Source organism: Microtus ochrogaster, chromosome 6, assembly GCF_000317375.1.
Source record: "Microtus ochrogaster isolate Prairie Vole_2 chromosome 6, MicOch1.0, whole genome shotgun sequence".
Lineage (NCBI taxonomy): Eukaryota > Metazoa > Chordata > Mammalia > Rodentia > Cricetidae > Microtus > Microtus ochrogaster.
The window spans coordinates 15,096,213-15,117,527 of NC_022013.1; the positions used below are offsets into that span (position 1 = coordinate 15,096,213).

At 39.5% G+C, this 21,315-nt stretch overlaps 1 protein-coding gene across 1 annotated transcript in view; it reads left to right on the forward strand.

The window, feature by feature from the left end:
• The first annotated feature begins 9,101 nt into the window (after nucleotides 1-9,101).
• Cntnap5 (contactin associated protein like 5) overlaps nucleotides 9,102-21,315 on the forward strand; it is a 964,727-nt gene continuing 952,513 nt past the window's right edge. Inside the window, exon 1 of the mRNA XM_013346685.2 lies at nucleotides 9,102-9,730. Within this exon, the coding sequence (XP_013202139.1) occupies nucleotides 9,649-9,730 (82 nt within the window). The 5' untranslated portion in view covers nucleotides 9,102-9,648. The remainder of the gene's footprint in view (nucleotides 9,731-21,315) is intronic.

The following is a 21,315-nucleotide window of genomic DNA, read 5'->3' on the forward strand; positions in this document are numbered from 1 at the left end:
AGAGAGAGAGAGAGAGAGAGAGAGAGAGAGAGAGAGACTGAGAGAGATAACGAGAAAGAAACTGAATTGAGGGTGCCTTCCTTTATTGACCATGCTAGGAAGGCACTGGCACTGTGTCACTGAGAGACACCTGCGACTTTTGCAACTTCTCTGAAAACTTCCAGCTCCACAACCATTGTGAAGGAAGGTGGTTACACTTGGCTGTTTAATACAAATAAGTACTCAGGAACATTGAAATATTGTATGTAGTTCTCATATGCTACAGTGCACTAGTCTTTTGGGGATATTTTAAACATAAAAGCAGTTTATGTCCATGTATTGTGTCAAAGCAAAGAGTAGTCCTGCCTTGGCCTATAGACAAAAGGCTGTAAGCTTCGTCTATTATTTTTCCTTTTTGGGTCTTTATTTTACTTGGCCACCAAACTTTTTCTTAACTGTGATGCCTATGTGCTTCTAGTATCTAGTTTAATATTTTCAATCTAATTATTATGTCACTAATAGAGAACTCTTGCTTGACTCAAACAATATGCATTCCACTGAAATAAATTCATACTACTAACACATATGGCAAATTTCCCAGTTTAAATATTTGTGAATGGAATTGTTTTCAAAGACTACTTTTGTTGGAAATTCAGGACATGGCTCCAGAACAAAGCTGTAGAAATGAAAAGTGTAGTGTGCTCAAGCCATTTGTAAGAAATGAGAGGGTATGTGCATGTAACCTATGCATTATTATTCATAGAAACACCTCTGGTGGGTTATGATACCAAAACAATTCAAATTGCACCTAATCCTTACCTTATACCATTTTGAAAATGACCACAAGAGAAAACAAGTGTATAACAGCACACATGTACTTCAGTATTTTTACTGAAAACAAGTGTATAACAGCACACATGTACTTCAGTATTTTTGACTCAGGCCTGTGGACATCCACACATATACAGACGACCCCCTTGTTTGTCACAGCGTATACTCTCTTACATTGGATGCATTTGGTTCCAATGCTATATCATGACTCCCACAAAATCAGAGTACACCTAGTTGACCTACAATTTACATCATTTCTAATGAGATTAACACAGAGAAATTACTTAATAGAAAATGATTGAAAGGATTTATAATGAAAGTAGAAACTCCTGTGCATTGCCTAAACCTATATATTCTTGATTCTGTAATATTGAGAATGAACATACATTATCTACGTTGTGCATATTTTTAGGTGGTTACAATAATTTAAATATTCTATTAGAAGGGAACAGGTGGCATGTTCATATTAATAAGAATAAGAATAATTAAGATAATGTACTTCTCTGCATTGACTTGCAAACATTTATTAATTTAGGACTTGTGTGATTTATTTCACATAAATAAGGTCAGAGATGCTATGGTATACTTGAAGTATATATTAATATATTTATTTTTCTCTTCTGAAACCTTCTGCCTCCTGCCTCCTATTTATCACAATGAGGCACAAGTCTGCAACCTTACAAAATCTCTCACATGCAAATTTTAGATCTTTTTTCCCTCTCTCTCTTTCCCTCCCTCCTTCTGTCCCTCCCCTGCCCATGTTAGCCGTGTGCATTTTTCCTTCCTCCTAGTCAACACACCCCCTGCTGGCTCTAGGCTAACATTCATTTCATGTTATTAAAAATGCCAATAAAAAGCTTATTAGAGATGTTTTCAGTGTGTTTTCTATCCTAGTTTAAATGCAAAAGGAATAAAAGGACACTAAGGGAAAGGTTACATAATGAAATAAACCTTGGAAAGCAATCGTTTCTACTGCATATTGATTTCTTGAAAATATGACTCTGGAGAACATTATAATATCATTTGCCTCTTCCTACTTGAGAATGCTGCAGATCCTCTCTTTGGATAGCTGCCTGGATTACGTAAACATCAGGGAGGAACTTCAGGTGTGACAGGCATCTATTTTCCGTCATCAAGTCCAGCACACTTAGTAAGAGCACATCATCGGTTCAGCTGTGTACTGGGATATGGATGGACTGCAGAAACCATAAAGAAACCTTCTCATGAATTTGAAAATTTTAGCTTAAGTGAAGAAGCCCAAATGAAAATTTTGTTTTGTTTGTTTTGTTTTGCTTTGGTTTTCTTTTTGGTTTTTTGAGACAGGGTTTCTCTGTGTAATAGTCCTGGTTGCCCTGGAACTCGCTTTGTAGAACAGGCTGGTATTGAACTCACAGAGATCTGCTGACCCTGCATATCAAGTGCGGGGATTAAAGGCATGCACCACCACATTGAGAGAGATTGATATTTAATATGCATTATTATACCTTCTAGAGAACCTAAATATCACTGGCTTACATATGGAAGTTGTCTTCCACTGTAGAACTCATTTAGTATTGTTAATAAAACTGCCAAAAAACTGCCTGGAGATATTGCTCAGTCAGTCAAGTGTTTACCATGCAAATACAAATTCAGATTCCTCCACCGATGTAAAAAACTGAGTACAATGGTAAATACTTATGGAGAGGTCAGCAAGAGAGTTTTGGATCAACTTGGCCTCTAGTGTTGCCAAGTCCAAGTTCATTGCTCCAAATTCATTGCGAAAACTTGTCTCAAAAATAATAAGATCAAGTAGCTGCAGGGACAGGTCATCAGATAGGAAAATATGTTACCTTTCCAGAGGACCTAAATTCAGTTACCTGCACCCTCTCCGGACAGCTTAAAATGGTCCACCACTCCAGCTTCAAGAGATCTGATACTCAAAAGGACTCTTCAGGTGCCCACATATACATGGCATATGCAGAGGGAGAAACATAAACTAAAGATGAATATTTTTTAAAAGCCTGAGACCAAGAGAGGAAGACTCACAGCAAAGATCTCTGGTCTCCACAAGCACACACCTAATGGACTAGAGTAGCTCTCATTACCTCCTATCCTCATGAGCTCATGCCACTGATTGGAAGAAACTGCAGGACCAATTAGCATTTTATCCACACACCTCTCTGTTTATCTTAAGAAAATTAACTCTTTCTGTAGGTCTTACTTGTCAGATATTGACTGCATAACAAGTACCATATAACCACTCCTACAGAAACCTGCAGCAGTTGTGATAGGCTTAATTTGCTCGGAATATATTCCTGTCCTGTTGGGGAATCAGAGAAGTTGGAATCAGCTGTCGTTCAGGAATTTGGTTATGGAGTAGACTCAAATCTTGAAGATATGACCATTTACCCTTTGGCGTCTAATAAAAAAATCAGTGCTATAGTGTAGGCACAAGAGTTTTGCTCACCCAACTTCTGTTGGTTGGTTATGATGCATTGAGTAAGAATTATGCATTGGTTTCCTAGAATGAGTAAGATCTTTTTAGATGTTTGCAACTATTTTTACTCCAGGGATAAATGGATAAATTGTCTGCTTTGCCTAGATTTTTCACAATGATAACTGAAATTTTACAATGAAACTATCATTCCTCATATGCTTCTATGAAATATTAAAGACCGAAAAAGCCAAAAACTATTTGAGTCTATGCATTACAGATGTTTAAACTTGGAAAAAAAATGGATCTGCACTCAAGAGTACTTGGTGCTCTTTTAGAAGACCCAGTTTCTGCATTCAACCCTCTTTTCAGGCGGCCTATAACAGCCTGTATTTCCAGTTGCTCCAGTGATATATGTGATACTCTCTTCTGACCTCCATAGTCATCAATACACAGGTGACATACACACACATGAACAAATGGCACAAACATACACTTATTCACATCCACACACAGGTTCACACTTCACAACATGAGCATGCACAAGCACACACCCAATGCATAAGCATACACACACTTGTACACACACATCCGTGTACACTTATACACAGGAACATACAGAGACACACATATGCTCACGTATACACATGTACACATACACTCACAGATACACATACATACACATGTTTGTAAGCATACACACACAATACGTTTTGAAAAAGAGACTGGATCTCAGAGGAATCAAACTGTATGCTAAAGCTAAAGCTATCATACTATGCAGTTTCCAAGTCAAGAGTCAGTCTCAGTATTTCAGCTTCACTCCCAGAACACATTTTGTAAAATTACTTAAGAAAACTTTTCAGGAAAAAAAAAAAAGCATATCCAATGACATCCAAGTCATTTTGAGAGGGCAGTTCTTTGGAAAGTCACAGGCATAACCGGAAAAGAGAGATTCCTTTTGATATCTATGTCTGAATGGGACATACCTGTGCCTCTAAAATGTAATTACAAGACACTTTGGAAGAGGAACACTCCTCTGATTACCAACTCAGTGTAGGGCCTGGTATCACATGTCCCCGGGAAGCAAGCATGTTCTAGGATATTTCACTCATCATGTGGGTCAACTGCCTAGTAATTCATATGGATGTCCACCCCTCCACAAACACAGAATTCTGCCTCCATTATTCTAAGGCTTGGCTATCCTGTTAAGACAAATACCCCTGATTTGGCCTGACCTGAACAACGTTTACCACAAAGAGACAAAGAATTGATTTATGATGTCACCTGCGAATTTCTCTTCTCAGAGGAAGAGATCTTTGTTAACTTAAAATCTCCAACAGTGCTCATAGTGGGAGACACTTGGCACAGAGTCTGATGCTAATGGCTGCCCTTTACTTATGTATTTTCTAACCTGCTTTCTTGAGTCAGTTTTAGGTCTGCAAGACTCAAGGGTAACATGTTTTCTGTTTACTTTGTCCTGTTACCAACTATTTACTATAAGGAAGGAAAACCTAATGTAAATAAGAAAATTAAGTTGCAAAGAAAAAAAACTTAAAACATAATGACCTTCTGCTGCATTGACATTTTACAAAAACAAAACAAAAACTGAAAATGTGGTGGTAGTCATCCTTCAGTCACTAAAACAAATCTTGAAATGTGAAGTCAAACTTCTCCAAAAATAGAAATTTTCCACACAGAATGAACAGCATGGTCATATAGAAACTCTCTTCTCGTCCAGTCTGTCATCGGCACAGCAGCAATTACCTCTGACAGGACTCCAAAAGTGAAGCTGCTGGAGAGTGGGGCTCATCCGCCAGTAGCCTATGAGTAGGAGCGCTTAATTTTTATACTATTCAATATTGCATTGTGTATCCTACCAGAATCTTATTAATAAAATGAAGATGGCCAAACATATCTCCCAGGAATGCTTCTCAAGAGTATGGTGGAGTCAGTAGATGGACCACTCCCTGATTACTCAACAGCAGACACCATGTGATGAGTGATGGCTTTTCTTTGTCCCATTATGGAAGAATAGAATTGTTCAAGAGAAAATGAAAGAAGAGTAGGATACAATGCCATTTACTCCACTAGTTTTATCTTTTATTTTCCTGTGTGTGTTTACATACAATGTGTGGGTGTGTACATGTGCTTGTAGGTGTATATGTGCATGTATGAATATATGCATATATGAATGTGTTAACATTCACATCTTCTAATATCACTATCTACCTTCTAATTCTGAGATAATCTCCCATTTGAACTCAGCATGCACAGGATGGTTAGACTGGCTATCCAATAAATGCTGGAGATCTGCCTCTCTCTACTTTCTACCCCATAACTAAGGTTGCAGATTATGCCAGATACACCAGGATTTTTACTTAACTGCCAGAGAAGTGAACTCAAGTCTTCTAGCTTACGTGAACTTTTCCAACTAATATAAACCTCATTATTTTGCTTTTTAATTTGAATAAGATTTTGATTTGGGAAGGTGTCCAGATGGATTGTTTAAAATATAGACCTTCCAAGTCTTCATTGTCTATTTCCCTGATTTTCTATTAAGCATCCACCGATGGTGCAAAAGCTGAACACCTCTTTAAACTCAGATGCTCTGCAGGTATAAATTGTTCTGTGTGCAGAAACATGGGGAAAGAAATACACAATTGTTTAGCCTCTCTCTATCATGTGGTAGATGTATCGATCAGATTAAAAGATTTCTATGAAAGGAAGAATTTCAGTAGGTAAATAGCAATCTGGTTGAAAACAGTTTTAATAGTGATTAATATTCTACCGTGACTAAAAACTCCTTGCAGCCAAAATCCACTCAGACGATGGCATTGTTTACACTACTGTCTGTGAGGAACAGCTGCTTGCCCCTCACCACAGTCAGAGGCACAATAAGCTGGGTGAAACATTGGCAAATCTTAGACAAGCATCTGCTGGTTAAAGCTCAAAGTTGCTGCAAGAACAGGTGTGTTTGAAAAAAAATAAATAAAAGTTACAACTGTAAATAGGGTTGTAAATTTATATACTATACACTATGTCTTCATATGAACATCTAAAATAGGGAGTAATGGTATTTATCAACAACTTGAAAATAAATCACAAGTGTGGACTACATGGTGACAGGGTACTAAATTGTCTGAACATGTACAACCAACACATTTCTCTGGCACTGATGGTTCATCTTAAGTGATTCTGCTAGAAAAAGCAGAATTGCTAAATCTCTCATTATTAAAGTATTTTAGTAAAACTGTATTTTGGAGATAAATATAAGCTCTGATGTTATTAAGGAACAGTGGCCTTGACAACAGTGGCTTTGACTCTTAGCCATCATTTTTATCTTCAGAAAAGCCAGGTTGCTTCCATCTGGAGAATCTCACACACATTTTGCAGAGGAAGAAATGTGAGTTGATGCCATATTACATAATACTGGAGAGACAAAATATGAAAGGAGACCATTTCCTAACAATGAAGAAAATCTGTCTGCTTAAAGCCAGACAGATTACAAGGTAGTTAAAGGATTTTAGAGATTAAATTGGAGGAGAAAACTAGAAATAACTCAGGTCATAAGAACCACTAAAGAGTAAATACTAGCATATTCATAAAATGCAAAAGAATATAGTAGATAAGATGACACAAGTAAAAATTCAAGTATCAAAACACTAAATTTCATCAATAACATTGAATTTATTAAAACAGAAAATAAAATGGTTTGATATTGTTTCTGTATATATTAGGTAGGAGATAGAAGAAAGATAGCTAGTATGTACCATCATGCTGAACAATCACACTTGGTTTTGTACTACTGGGGACTGAACCTAACGCTCCCTGCCTTGTAGAAAAGTACTTTACCAACTGTACTATATTCCCAGTCCCACTATTTCTAAATTAATGAAAGATAATAAAAATAATGCAATATGATGTTTAAGGACATGCATGTTGGTGAAAACCATAAAAGCATTATGAATGAGGATAATACATTACAATCAACAACTTTTTATAGTCATGAATTGATATAAGTGCTTTGAGGCAAAACCTTGAAAAGATTATTAATTATGTCTGTAGTATTTTATTCCTTTAAAATCTGACTCTCCAGTCCAAGAGTCATGGCTAGAGAGGAGGCGTAGCGGTTAAGAGCACTTGCTGCTCTTATAAAAGACAGGAGTTTAGTTTTCACATCTGTAACTGCAGTTCCAGAAGATCCGACATACTTTTCTGGCCCCTGTGGACAGTGAATGCATGTGGTTCAAATGCATACACATATAGATAAAATATGTTTTCAGTCTTAAGAAATAGAAAAAGTCTATATGTTACATGTGCTTAGAACATGCAAACTGAATAAGGGTTACAGGTATATATGTTCAAAACCTGTCTAGAATGATTAAACTAACCAAAGAACAACATTCAGTCTGCAGCTTCCAAAGACCAAGGCTATGAGGGCAGTATTTCTGGGACTACCTTTAGGAAGACTGGAGAGATAAATCAGCCCATGAAAAGAGACTGAGAGTTTCTCCACCCTTTTCCTTTCTAAAGTCCCCTCCCAACAGTACAGAGAAGAGTGGATCCCTCAACATTGATATTGTTGGGAGTCAAAGTCCCTCTGTGTGCTTATACCTCAATTTAAGTCTTATGCTGAGTTTCCTGTGAAGCAGAAATCCACTGACATAATTGTTTTGAGTCAAATTATGAATAAAAGGCTATTTGTTTACAGCTAACAGGACCTTCAGAATTCTTTCTTTAGTAAAATAATGTGGCAGTTGGTCCAATTGTCATTGAACTGTCATTCAATATTCCAGTGCTAGCAGTTGGAGCTCCCAGACTACAAGGTTAAAGTCTGAATTCATGCAAAGGCTGCTTGAAACTCAGCCCAGTGTCCAGTAGCTTCAGAGCGGGCAGCTGAGACCAAAGGACTTAGAGTGCTTACTAACACTGAGAATGACAAGCAAGTAAGAGAAAGAGGCATCAACTCCCCCAGACACAGAGAGAGCCTGTAGACTCTAACTGATTGTAAACTTCACGTAAAAGATATCGTTACTGGTTCCTTATTTTGTTAACATTTGACGGGTTGCTGGCAGCTTAAACTAAACACAAAGTAAGTTGATCTGTGGCAAAGCAAGAGAGTCCCCGGACGCATGCTAAAGAATCAAGATTGCTAATAGTGAGCCTCGAGGAAGAAATCAAAACCCATCTTTTCTTTTTTAGATATAAAGCTTCTATGAGCCAACCGTGGGCTTACACTTGACCCTTCGCATCCATTTGTCTCTGCTCATCTTCCAGCCCCCGCCTTTTCTCCTCCAAACATTTCTCTCTGATTTTTCTCTGATGCTAGTGAACCACCCCGGATCCATTGGAACCCACAGCACCAATTACTCTGCAGTACTTGCGGAAGCAATATGCCAACAGCAACCAGGGAGAGATGCAGATGTAGAAGTCAGAAAAGCAGGGGAGTGGTCATATCCCTAAATGGCTAAACCAGAAATCCCAATTAGATCAATACCTGTCAATCACGCATCCCTGCAGGGGAAATCGAATCACACAATTCAAGCTTTCTTTGACTCTCTCCTGCCAAGTGAAGTAAAAGGCTTTAGGCATCAGGTTAGGTCATTGCCAAGCTCTCCATGGGAAAATCCCTCCTCCTAAGGCTTCGGTTTTCCAACTCCCTTAGGCACCGCTTCAGCAGCTTTGTTCGAAAACCTGAATTAAATGTCAGTACCTGGACCCTCATTTGGGACCCTCAAAGGGAAAGGATAAGTAGTTATGGTTTTAGGGATGCTGGAATGCATGAGTGGGAAGGAGGGAAGAGAGAGAGAGAGAGAGAGAGAGAGAGAGAGAGAGAGAGAGAGAGAGAAATCTTTTCTCCTTTCCTCCCCAGCAGGTAGCCTAAGTGCACCGCAGCAGAAGTCTGCTGGGGACGTGCAAGCGACCAAGGACCCGCCCAGGCCACTCTTATAGGCGAGCGCGGGGCGGGATCGGCCGGGGGCGGTGCCGCGCAGAAGGCTCCTATAAGGAGCTGTCCGCCACCCTAGTGCTGAATCCAGCTCTAGAACCGGAACGAGGTGCTTTTGGCTATTGCGGGAGCTGAGCGCCAAGAGCTACCCTTGAGTTCGGATTTGAACCTTTAAGGAAGGCTATCCGGAGGAAGAAGAGGCAGGCGAGGAAGGCGAGCACGGAAAGGGACAGTTTCGGGAACTGTAAACCTCGGTCGCAGCTCACAGCTCTGAGGAAGCCCTGCCACGGTTTCGCTGGAGCGTCTGAGAAGGATGGAGTAAAGAAGAGTGTCTGTTCAAGGGGGGTGGGAGGGGTTTGGTGGTGTGGAAGAGAGAAAACAGAGAGAGCGAGAAAGAGAGAAAGGAAAAGAGAGAAAAGCCAAGCCTGCTGCCTGCGAATTTGGGATTAGATTGGAAGAGATCGTTCACTCGGGGGAAATGGATTCTGTACCAAGACTGACCAGCGTTTTGACTTTGGTACTCTCTGGCTTGTGGCATTTAGGATTAACAGCGACAAATTGTGAGTATTCAGAGTTGGGGGCGGGAAGGTGAGGTGGGATATGACGCTACTAGAAATAAGTGTCCACCGTCCGATTGTATATGCTCTGGGAAAGAGCTGGATGAAAACCCTAACCAGTGTGGTTCCACCATTCCAACCATCCCAAAAGTTAACAGAGCTCTCATGAGCTTGCTCTGCTGAATTGCCTGCCCTTTGGAATCTTAAAGTTCCCTTACCCTGCTGCTAGCTTCATGGTTCTTAATCTCAGACAGGGATGCACGGGCCGGGAGCAAACCTCCAGGGGCAGAGATGCTCCGGAGTCACCGAGTTTGGTGACAGGAGCGGACTGCAGCTCCCATGGATTTGCAATGTGCCCTTAACACCTCTTCTCTCACCTCCACCCTAAGCACCGAGCTCTCTCCACTGCCTTAAGCAGAAGGCTTCAGTTGGGGTGTTTTGTAACCAAATGGGCAACTGTGTAAGGGGATTGAAAGTTTGGGCCTAAAAATTGTAGCTCAAATGTAGTCACCCTAGGAGACCAATGGCTGTCCTGTCACAGGAGGGAGAGCTTCAGTGCACATCACACCATCACAATCCTGCTGCCGATGAAGGAATAGTGAGCATGCACCGTGTTGTACATGTCTGAACTTCACTTAACAGGCAGGTAGTCTTTACTCCCAGAGATCTGCCACCTGCACTATTTATTTAAAGAATCCAGTTTGTCAAACTTGAATAAATCACTCAAGCTACAAGAGGCTCAAGCTCAATTGCTCAGCTGTTTCTTTAGGCAGAGGAAGGGAAGTTTTTCCATCTCTGGGAACTCCTAAATGAGAAAGGATGCAATTAAGCCATCTGTGTTGTTTGCAAGGATGGCTTATCACGGTCCCTCAAGTTTCTGTATTTGTTCCTTCATCTTCTATTCCTGAACTTAACATCAGAAATATTATCCATTTCGGAACTATTGTATTTAACTTCTGTAATTTATATTATCAATATGAGTAAAGGGGGGCAGGAAGACTTACTACTGCCTTATTCCTTAATCCCTAGCCTCATCCCTAGAGAATATTGCCCCAGAATTTCCATCCCAGAGTGAAGATAAGTAGATAAATGTTCAAAGTAAAGCCAGTGTTTCTGTGATGCAAAGATTGGAAAGCTCACAATCTATAGTTGTATCATTTTCTTAAAGTTTGTGTTACAGAGGAGGGCAAACGAGGCTATCCTCTCTAACAAGGAGGGAGAAACTAAGAAATTATTTCCCAGAGAACATATTCAAACAGGCTACAGTCAGGTAGATTGACTTTTCTGTTCTGACTTCCTCCACTTCTTTTCTCTTGTTCTCCTCTCCTTCTCCTCTTTCCCACTCTCCTTGAAATTATTCCCATGGTGCCAGATAGAAAGACCCAAAAGCCTTAGAAAGTAAGCTTTCTGAGCTACTTTCTCTACCTCCTGGAACACTAGAGGTCAGTGTTGTCCAAATGATGCAAAGGTGTGGCTCTAAACTGCGCTTTCCCCTTAGCACATTCTGTTATCTGGAGAGAACACTGTGAATATCCAAAAGGTGGGAGTGAGGGATACTGATGAAATGGGTAGAGCACAAGGTACAAGTGCATGACTTTGGCCTCTTTAAATATTATTACCCTTCTTGAAAATTCATAAAAAATCTTGGAGTCATATTTCCTGTAAATACACTTAACTTAATATGATCAACATATTTCAATATCGTGCATAAAATTAAATGGCATGTGTTTAAGACTTTAGCTTTTTATAGTAAAGGCAGTTGCAATGTCTACTCTGAGCATTTCAAAAGAAAGTTGGTGATATTGATCTCCAGAATTTCACAAGTGACAGTTGTGCCTTTCATTTTGAAGCAACATAGTAATTGAGTGAGTGCTGCTTGCTAAATATTCGAGTATGTTTTCTTAAGGAATAGCAGGGACTGTTTGCTGTTCTCTGAAAATTGTATCAATCCATTAAGCAATAGGGTTGTAGTAAGAACTGGTTCTGAAATCAATACTTATTAGTGGTCTTCAGAGACTATATGGCAAATCCCTCAAGGCAATCATGAATATTTCCCGGTTTATCTAGGCTGTTGCTCACAATGTTTATTCTTTAAGTGTAGGTATTGGCTTTGCTACGGATGTACAGTCTGTTTCCATTCATATACATGCTTTGATAGGTTAGACATTTCCTTCTGAAGAGCTTTCTTTTAATTTGATTTGTGAAAATATTTTTTAAAGATTGTTTTTCTTATATTATAAGGACTATTCCATGTCATCAGTAACAAGCAATCTTGAAAAGAGATTATTTTCCCCCAGGATCTTCCATGGTACATAATCATAGGTAATATATTATAGGTGTAGTGGGTTTCTTAAAAAAAAAGACTTTTAATTGTATGCCCTTTTTTGTAATGACTTGCTGTTGTTGTTATTGTTGTGTAGTATGTGAGTATCTATTTGTATACATGTTTAATTGTCTCATACTCTGTTCCAAACATGGGCTTTTATCTCCACAGGGATAAATGAATGCTTATCCAATTACACATTCTATAAATTTCTAATTAAACACAATGACAAGAGAGTCAGGTTAGAAGGGATCTAGCCATAATACAGATATTACAAATCCGTGATGAGAATGCAATTGCCTACCAGCAATAAGACCTCTCTAAATTCCCTCATTCTAGACTTTCAGGATACTAAACAGCAAGAGTGTTTCCTTTGGGTATAGCCTGAGGGAACTGGTTAATTTTGATTATATATTGTATATAATACCGAATATACATAATAGACCAATCTAAAATTTTAAGAACTGTTATATATTCAACTCCTTTGACACAATAAGCCATGGTGTGGCTTGAGGGTTGGATAAAACGAGACCGGAAGTGTCTATGAAGTTCTAGTTCGAGTGCTGTCTCAGCTCAGGTGCCAACTACTTAGTCACTCATTGTCCTTTCCATCCTGAAAGTGAAAAGCAGTCAGCAATTGAGATACATGTACACCCCAAATTTCACAGCAGCTAAATGTTTTACTAAGGCTATTTATCTAATATGAGGCTAAATAAAATGTTATAATGACAGAGTATCAGAAGAGAAGGACTGCACATGACACACAGAGGACCACTATCAATTTAATTCTTAAAAAAGAAACATATTACACAATTGTTCATAACTTTAATTTGTCTGAAATAACTTAGAACAATCACTATGTGCCTCCTTGAAATTTGTTGCTGCCCATTAAGAGTCCCAGAGACAGATTATTGTGATAAGAATTCATAACTCCCTGTTTTAGGTTTTTCTTGCATACTGAATTTCACAAAACCTGTGAGTGTGTTGATCATGGTAGTAAAGATATATCAGACTCTGAATTGCCTGAGGGCTGTTAACAAACCAAATTGAAGAGTAAGATGAGCAAAGATTGTGCTGTTCTCGTGGGGCAGATGAATGGCTGTGCAGTGCTTTCTTTGACATCTATAGCTACCAGCAGTGCAATAACCACGTACTGCTCAGTTGGTGGAGTCTGGAAGGTTTCTCCATCATCAAACTAGCTCGTTTCGACCTTCACTGCTCAACATGAAATAGTTTTTCCTTCACACAAACCCCATGTGTAAAGCAGGTGAACACCTTTCAACTATAAAATATAAAATTTAAATTAAGAACTAGAGGAGGGATTCACAACAAAAGAAGAGACTTAGGAGATGATCAATGTCTATGAGATAACCATGCTCTCACCTGCATAGCCTTCTAAGGAAGGGCCAACCATCTTATTGTAGTTTCAATTTTTCCTGCCCATCTGCACAACTGGCTGTAGTTTTCTCTGGGTGAATCACTTTACTTTTCTGTATCCATTTATCACAAAATGATGGGCTATGATTCAGAGCATCTCTAAATCCTTTAGTTGGTGATTCATTGTCTTTCAGTTGATAACCAAGAATTGTGATGGAATATGACTTGCATGTGATAATTTTTCCCAGCAAATAATAAAATTGAAAATGGGTTTAGTTACTTAATCAGGCAGAAGACAACAGTTTTACTAACAATTTTAAGAAGTTGCATTGCTTTAATTTTGAAACAGTATTGACATCATTAATTTCTAAAGGAAACTGTTTCATTCAGTAAAGCTATGACACCTTTACCTGGTGACATTGTAGAGGTGATTCACTCACTCAAATAAACTTGATTTGCTGAATAAAGGCCTTGATTTAGTCACTAGGACAATGTTTACTTCTAATGTGTTTTCATAATTAACTACTAATGCTACTTATTGGTCATTTCACTTGCATGTGTTTGAGATCACTGCACTTTAAAACTGGGAGGCAACTATAATCAGAGTAAGAGTTTAATGTGATCTTAATTCCTAGCAGTAGGCGTGCAGCATATATCCCTCACTTACTGCACCCACTTTACAAGACTATTCAGCAAGCTAGACATTAAATGATCTGGTTCATATGAATGAATTTCAGATGAGTAGAACATGTCGCCAATATAACTAACCTAAGCAATGAAAAAAAATTGAATTCTGACATTTAACCATTTTTAAACACAAACATCTTTGAAACCAAATATCCCCAATGCACTTCACTAGGTAGCTTGCGTAGCATCTGCAGGAATTTGGCAAGGGTTCTAAGATCAGCCTCATAACCTGAGCCTTGGAGAAGGGCATGAGTTAGCAGTTTTCAACATACCCAACTCCTGAGTCATATCTGAAAAAAAAATGCCAAAAACATTCAGATCAAGACTGGAAGCATGACATTAAATACTGCAATGTTCAAAGAAAAGCAACTTTATCTCTATGCTTGTACCCGGAGTTGAGGATTTATTTTTCTTTCATATTTTTAAGTTAAAATCTTCATAGGGGATGAAGAAAACCTTGAGGAACAATTTAGAAAACCCTGGTGGGTACACACAAGCTTGGCACTTTTGTTGGCATTCTGTCACATAAGTCTGTCAATGTCAGACCAGAGGTATGCTTAGGTAGTGCTTATGGAGCCCTGGTCATGTGCTGTATGGTAAAAGCCCTGATCTGGCTTCATATAATGATCTCTCACCTCCAGTTTCCCTTCTAGCAAAATACGGAGCTCTACATTTTACAAACAAATAAGATGTCTCATACTTTTGCATTTACTTTTTGGGGCTGGTTATTAATTTGACCTACAACACCACTTCCCCTTACATTTTTTTCCCTCACCATTTTCAAAGGACATACACCCACATGCACACACATGCACACACATGCACGCACGTGCACACACATGCACACACATGCACACACATGCATGCACGTGCACACACACCCACACATTTTGTAGTGTGGAATGTGTTGGGAGTACATGGGGGAAAGGGCAGGGGAGAATGAAGATGGTAAGGATCATGATAATCCATACGTGTATGAAATTGTCAAAGAATAAATAAAATGTTTGACTTTTTTTCAGTCTAGGTAATGTGCCCCTATTTATTTCGTTTTTTGTAGTACTTTCTGTAATTCTTGTTCTCTCAGTTAAGATGCATTGCCCCTTTGTCATGTTTTATTTGAATTCCTGTACCTAATGTCTAAAGTACTGAGCAAACAGATGGACGAGGGAATGATCTAATGGTTTTCTAGTGAGAGCTTTCAATCTTAAACTGATAGTTTTTTTCTACTCCCTATTGGCAGAGTCTTGCTTTTAAGATGTGTTTGTTTCATATTGCTATTTTAACAACTATTATTTGTCACTGTTGTGGAAATGCCAAGTAGAAGTGAGCTGTAAAATGAGACAGAAGTCCAGATTGCCTTATCGAGTGTGAAGTCTGCAGCATGGATGCCCGACTGCATGCTTCTCTGTATTCACTGGAGAATAGGCCTGACGTGGGCAACATAAAGTCGCCTGTACCCTGAAAAAAATCTCCCTAGCTACTTGACCTTGCTACAACTTGGAGTTCGTGTGATTAACTTTCCTTATGCAATGCAGTGAATGTTTCGCTATAATCTAAAAAAACCACATGCCCCCACTGCTTCAAGAAATTTTTCCATTGCTTTGGGTTTGAAATATAGGAAGCATTTGGATTCTACTCAATGGAATTTAAGTGCTGGATTAGGGAAAAGAATTTTGTTTCATGGCAAACCCATCTCTTTACTCTTATGAAATGACTCTGAGACACTTATGCCATTTTAACTATGATAAATAAGAAAGGGTTAAGTGTCAAGAGCTGTTGTCTTGCTCATCGCAGAACTCACAGAAGAACTTTGCTCCCAGTACTATTTTTCTTTCTTACAGTTGAGTTTTCTGTGTAGCTGCAGAAGTGAAGAATAACTAGTGAGATCTAGAACAGGACCCCCCAGGAATGGTAAAAAGCTTGACAGCCAAGAAAAAAAGCCGTTTTTCACATCAGTGCTAATTGCTTCAACATTGCTAAGCTTGGGTGCAATGGAAGGCTTACAGTGCACACCTTCCACTGTCTGTAGCTTCCAAATGTGCTCTTCATGGGAGTGAAATTGAAGCTAAGGCTCGAATAAACTCTGCAGACTGAAAGATGGGAGCCCGAGAGCTGGGAACACTATGGATTGCTATAGGTATAGAGGAGAAAGTAAACAACTGGGTCAGCGTGGAAAATGGATCTCTCTATATTTAAAAAATAGAGTATCACTGAGGGTTTTTAATTTTTGAGATATAACTATTTTTTTTAATAAGCATGAGTGTCTTGCTACCTGCATGTGTATCAACCACATGCCTGGTGCCTGCGGACTTCAGAAAAGGGAGGTAGAAACCCTAGAACTAGAGTTAAAGAAAGTTGTGTGGCCGGGCGGTGGTGGTGCACGCCTTTAATCCCAGCACTCGGGAGGCAGGCGGATCTCTGTGAGTTCAAGACCAGCCTGGTCTATAAGAGCTAGTTCCAGGACAGGCTCCAAAACCACAGAGAAACCCTGTCTCGAAAAAAAAAAAAAAAAAAAAAAAAAAAAAAAGAAAGTTGTGTGTCACCATGTAGGTGCTAGGAACTAAAATACAGTAAGTACAGTAAAATTAGTACAGAAAGATTTTAATTTTCCACATTTAAAATTTTATTTATGCGTGGTCATACACATGTGTTTGTACATGGGGATACTGTAGACAAGACTGTGTGTTATCCTCTAGAAAGATATATATCTTTCTTGATATAGGGTCTCAATATGGACTTGGAGGATGTCAACTAGTCTAGACAGGTGTTAGGCTGCTCCTAGTTATCCTCTGGTGCTGGAATTATGTGTGTGTGTGTGTGTGTGTGTGTGTGTGTGTGTGTGTGTGTGTGTGTGCGTGCGTGCGGTGCATGCCTGGTGACTGTGTGCACATAAACTCTGTGCATACCACAGTGTATGTGTAGGTCATAACCAAATTCATGGAGTTGATTCTTTCCTTTCACCTCTATGTGTATTGCACATATGAAATTCTGTTCACCATGCTTTTGTGGCATGTACTTTTATGGTCTAAGGCATCTCATGAACCACATATATGGATTTTCTGTGAGTTATAAGGTTTAAATTTGGGTTTTAAAGCTTTCAAAGTAAGAACTTTACCATGTAAGTTTTCTCTCTAGGACCTGCCCCTCTTTTAAGGATTAATGATTTGTAGAATGCAATAGAAAAAAAGTGTTGGTAAGCAAATTATCTGAAATGATTAGAAGAGCTCAGGTGACAGCTAGTAAGACTATAAGAATGATATGTGAAAGTTAAGCTCACATAGACCTGCAAAGAGAATAATGACCAAGAATATTCAAGGCACAGGGATGTAGGAACTACTAAACACAGAAAAGCACAGTTTTGAAGCCAAAATGTACTCTATAGATGCTTCTGTTGTTTGTGACAAATGAAAGCAGTAGATTCTCAAAATGTGTTCATTGCTCTGAAATGAATTTGTTTTCTGTAAGACAGACTGGCCATAATCTGAATGCAGCATATTTCATATATACTTTCATATATACATAAGACTGCTTAGCACACACTGTCTGTATCTGTCACACTGATGCACTCTTCTAATCTATAAATTATATTGGTCTGTATCAGCAAAATGAGAACTAGTCACTAAGGAACATATAATTAAACCTCAACATCATGGATTCTGTCCCCCATCAACTGGGGGTTGATGAAGCATCATAACCCACTTTAGAGTCTGCACTGTGGAAGGAGAATTTCTAGAGTTGAGTGCTTCAGGTTGATGTGCTATCGTTAGTAACTGATCTTCAGGAATAAATCCCAATGTCTCTAGACTGTCTACTTGCCTTTGTACATGTTCAGGTCGTGAGGGGGGGGCTGGATTATTTCTGTTTTCTACATCAGCAGAATTGATTGTGCTTTTCTGGATAACACTAGCAATGGTGAAGACAGAAAGAAAGTGAGAGAAAACACCAACACATTTAGGCATATCATTTGAACAATTTGCCTTTGAAGCAGAACTATCTCTTTGAAACACTCTAACCATTTAGGGAGCTTTGTAGAATTCATAAGAGAACTCAATGACTAAGGTGTTTATGTGTGAGGATCTGAGTAGATCCCAGTACTCAGGAAGAGCCAGCTGTGGTATTAATCCTCTATTACCACAGTGTTCCTATTGCATCTAAGCTTCACGCACACACCAAGATTTGTGTAATACTCTGTCCTGCACATGAACACACATGTGATGCAAAAAATCACATTTCTTTTCTCAAACATCGCATACTTCATATTCATATATACAATCACACAAATATCTCCTAAGTACACAAATACCACATACAGATACATACATCATAAACACACCTTAAGAAATCAGTTTGCAGAATGAGCAGTATATAATAGGCACTCTTAGGCTGCTGTGGTGGAATAAATATTTCCTTTTCTACTTCCTTCCAAGTATCACTTGTCTTTCCTTGGTTTCCAGCCCTTTCTGTGAAGTCATATAATTTGTACATTACTGGTGTCTTTCCCTGAGCTCTTTGCTGGGGAGAGTGTGTACGGTGTAGGAGGAAACTTAAGTGGATTCCAGCACTGCTTTGTTATATTGTGTGGGCACAATTACAGGACGTGATGCTTCCGTGTGAGGCCAGCTGAAGCACGGGCTTGACACAGATCACCCACCTACAGGACTCTTGATGATGCCCACCTAGTCCCATCATACCCAACCATCTGTCTCTAAAAATCTTCCTCTACCAATCCCACTATTTCCCCAAATCTGTAATTTTTGGGGAACAACTTCCAGTTCATAGAAATTAGCTGTAGAGGGTCTGGTAGGAGAGACACTGTAGTATACAGTCTGCACAGATTTCTTGACGGCTGGGAAGACAGACTGTCGACATAGCAATACTAAGTATAAGGAAGCGGGGTAAGAGGGGTTCTGGGCTGAGGAAAGGGACTTTAGGTCCTCTCAGGGTGTCAGAGTTAAGCCTGTCCTCTGCCAAAGTTTGGGCTTTCTGGACTAGTCGCACTGTATCCAGTCCTTCTGCTGTCTTTTCCACTGGATCTTCTTTCTCTATTTCCCCCCCTCCTTTCCCTGCCTTATTCTTCATGCTCTCTCCTTCTGCTCTTCCCCTTCCTCCTCTGCCTGCTTCATTTACCTTTTTCTGAGTGACAGATTTACACACTGTGGTGTAAGCTAATGCTTTTACAGGTTCCCCACTCAAATGCCACATCTAGAGGAACAGGGTCTCAGGAGAGCAGTGAGAATTTGAACAGGACAGCAGTCAATGACCAGTGAAAATTCCTAGAAATTTTATCTTAAACACTCAGGCAAATTTGCATTTACTGCTAAATTATATCCTTATTATGATATTTTTTCCTCAAATTTTTAATTAAATGGATGAGCTAAATGTATTTCTTAACCCATAGCAGAGAACTCCAAGCACCATGGCACAGGCTTAACATTTTGCCTCTCTCTGTGTGTCTGTGCCTCCCAGGATTCATATGTTGGAGAGGTCAATGTTTGTCCCTTCCTCTCAGAGCAACAGTTCGTTTCATTTCATTATCCATGATCTGTAAGCTGTTACTGATCTGTAAGCTGCAGATGACAGTCAATCAATGTTAGGAACTAGAAAAATTTAATTCTCAGGAGCGGGGAGACCCACCAGCTTGTGTAGTGAACAGAACTGGAGCTTTGAGGACATGCTATCTTCTACTCACTTGGGAGAGCAGATTAACTCTGTCCTCTCGGCCAGCTTCCCTCATACTGAGCCGTGTGTGCAGCCTGGACAGGGGTCCACGAGGATAAGTTCGTTCTGATAACCAGAAATTAAGAGAAATCAATCCCTCTCGTTTTACAGTCGTTACAAATACTTAGACATGATGAGAAATGCTATGGCTGCAGACTGGAGTGGTGGCTCACCAGAGAGCAGAGACAGCAGGAGCCAATGTGTTTGTCTTTGTGAGGGTTCCAGGCATGCACCCCACCCCAACTGTGGCACTTAGTGGCAACTTGTGGCACTTCACTCTGTCCCTTGCTAGAGTCATATAGAAAGGGAATTTTGTTCTCACCACCATCAATGTGCTAGGTTAGATGGGTAGGGATCACGGGGGTTTTCAGTCCACTCTCCATGATTTCAAATCTCAGATATATTATTTTCTCAGTTTACTGTTTCTCTGGGACTAACAGCCAAATGGAGCTGTTATTAAAACTTGAAAGATTGCTCATCCTTTTAGAGCTAGCTCTCTCTGACCACTGTAGGGAAATGGCTATGGTGTCCAGACCCATAGATTCTGGCCCACTGTTATGTGAGGTAACTTATGCTAAGTTTGAAAAAACTCCCTCCCCCATATCTAAAAGACACCACTCTTCTATATGACTACTAAATCATAAAGTTGCTGGAGCTGCTGACTAAATCTTCCTACCACCTTTTAATGGTCAAGACCAAACTGTCAAAATAGAATAATAACTTGAACTATCAGTGCCTACTATCCAAGCATGGTGGTTTTAATTCTGATTATTAACATGCTGAGATTTATAATCACCATGGTAATGACTTTCCAGTCATGCCTATGAAGGATTATCTAGACTATGTTAATTAAGATGGGAAGACCCATCCCAAATATGTGTGACATCATCTCATGGTCTGGGTTCCAAGACACTGTTCTGTTTCCTGAATATGGATGTAATGTGCCTATCTGCTTTACCATCGCCATGACTTCCCCAGCATAATGGACTGTGCCATGGAACTATAAGCCCAAATAAATTCTTGCTTCCTCAAATTCCTTTACATAAATTACAAGATATATATATATATATATATTACAGATAGAAATTACAGCCACAAGAAAATAAACTAAGAGAGGGTGTCTCACGTATTTGTGCTTATTAGAAACCCTTCTACCTAACTGAAGAGTGTCCAGTACCATAGGACATAACTGGTCATGGAACTCCAAGGGTGAGCATGCAGGTTCTGCCTTTTATCAAAATCCTTCACTCTTAAACACGCACACTGTTCACAATGCCCATGCCACAGACTAAGTCAAGTGTTTATCGGCCAATGAATACTGATTATATGTCTTCTTCATCCTTGGCCAGGTGCGGTGAAGGACCCTGCCTGCTGGCCACAGGACATTCATTTGAGAATGATGAATGGCCCTTGCTCTCCTCATCAGCTGCGTTGTTAGACCAATAAATTCTTTGCTTTAATTTCAAGGTCTCGTGAGCTTATC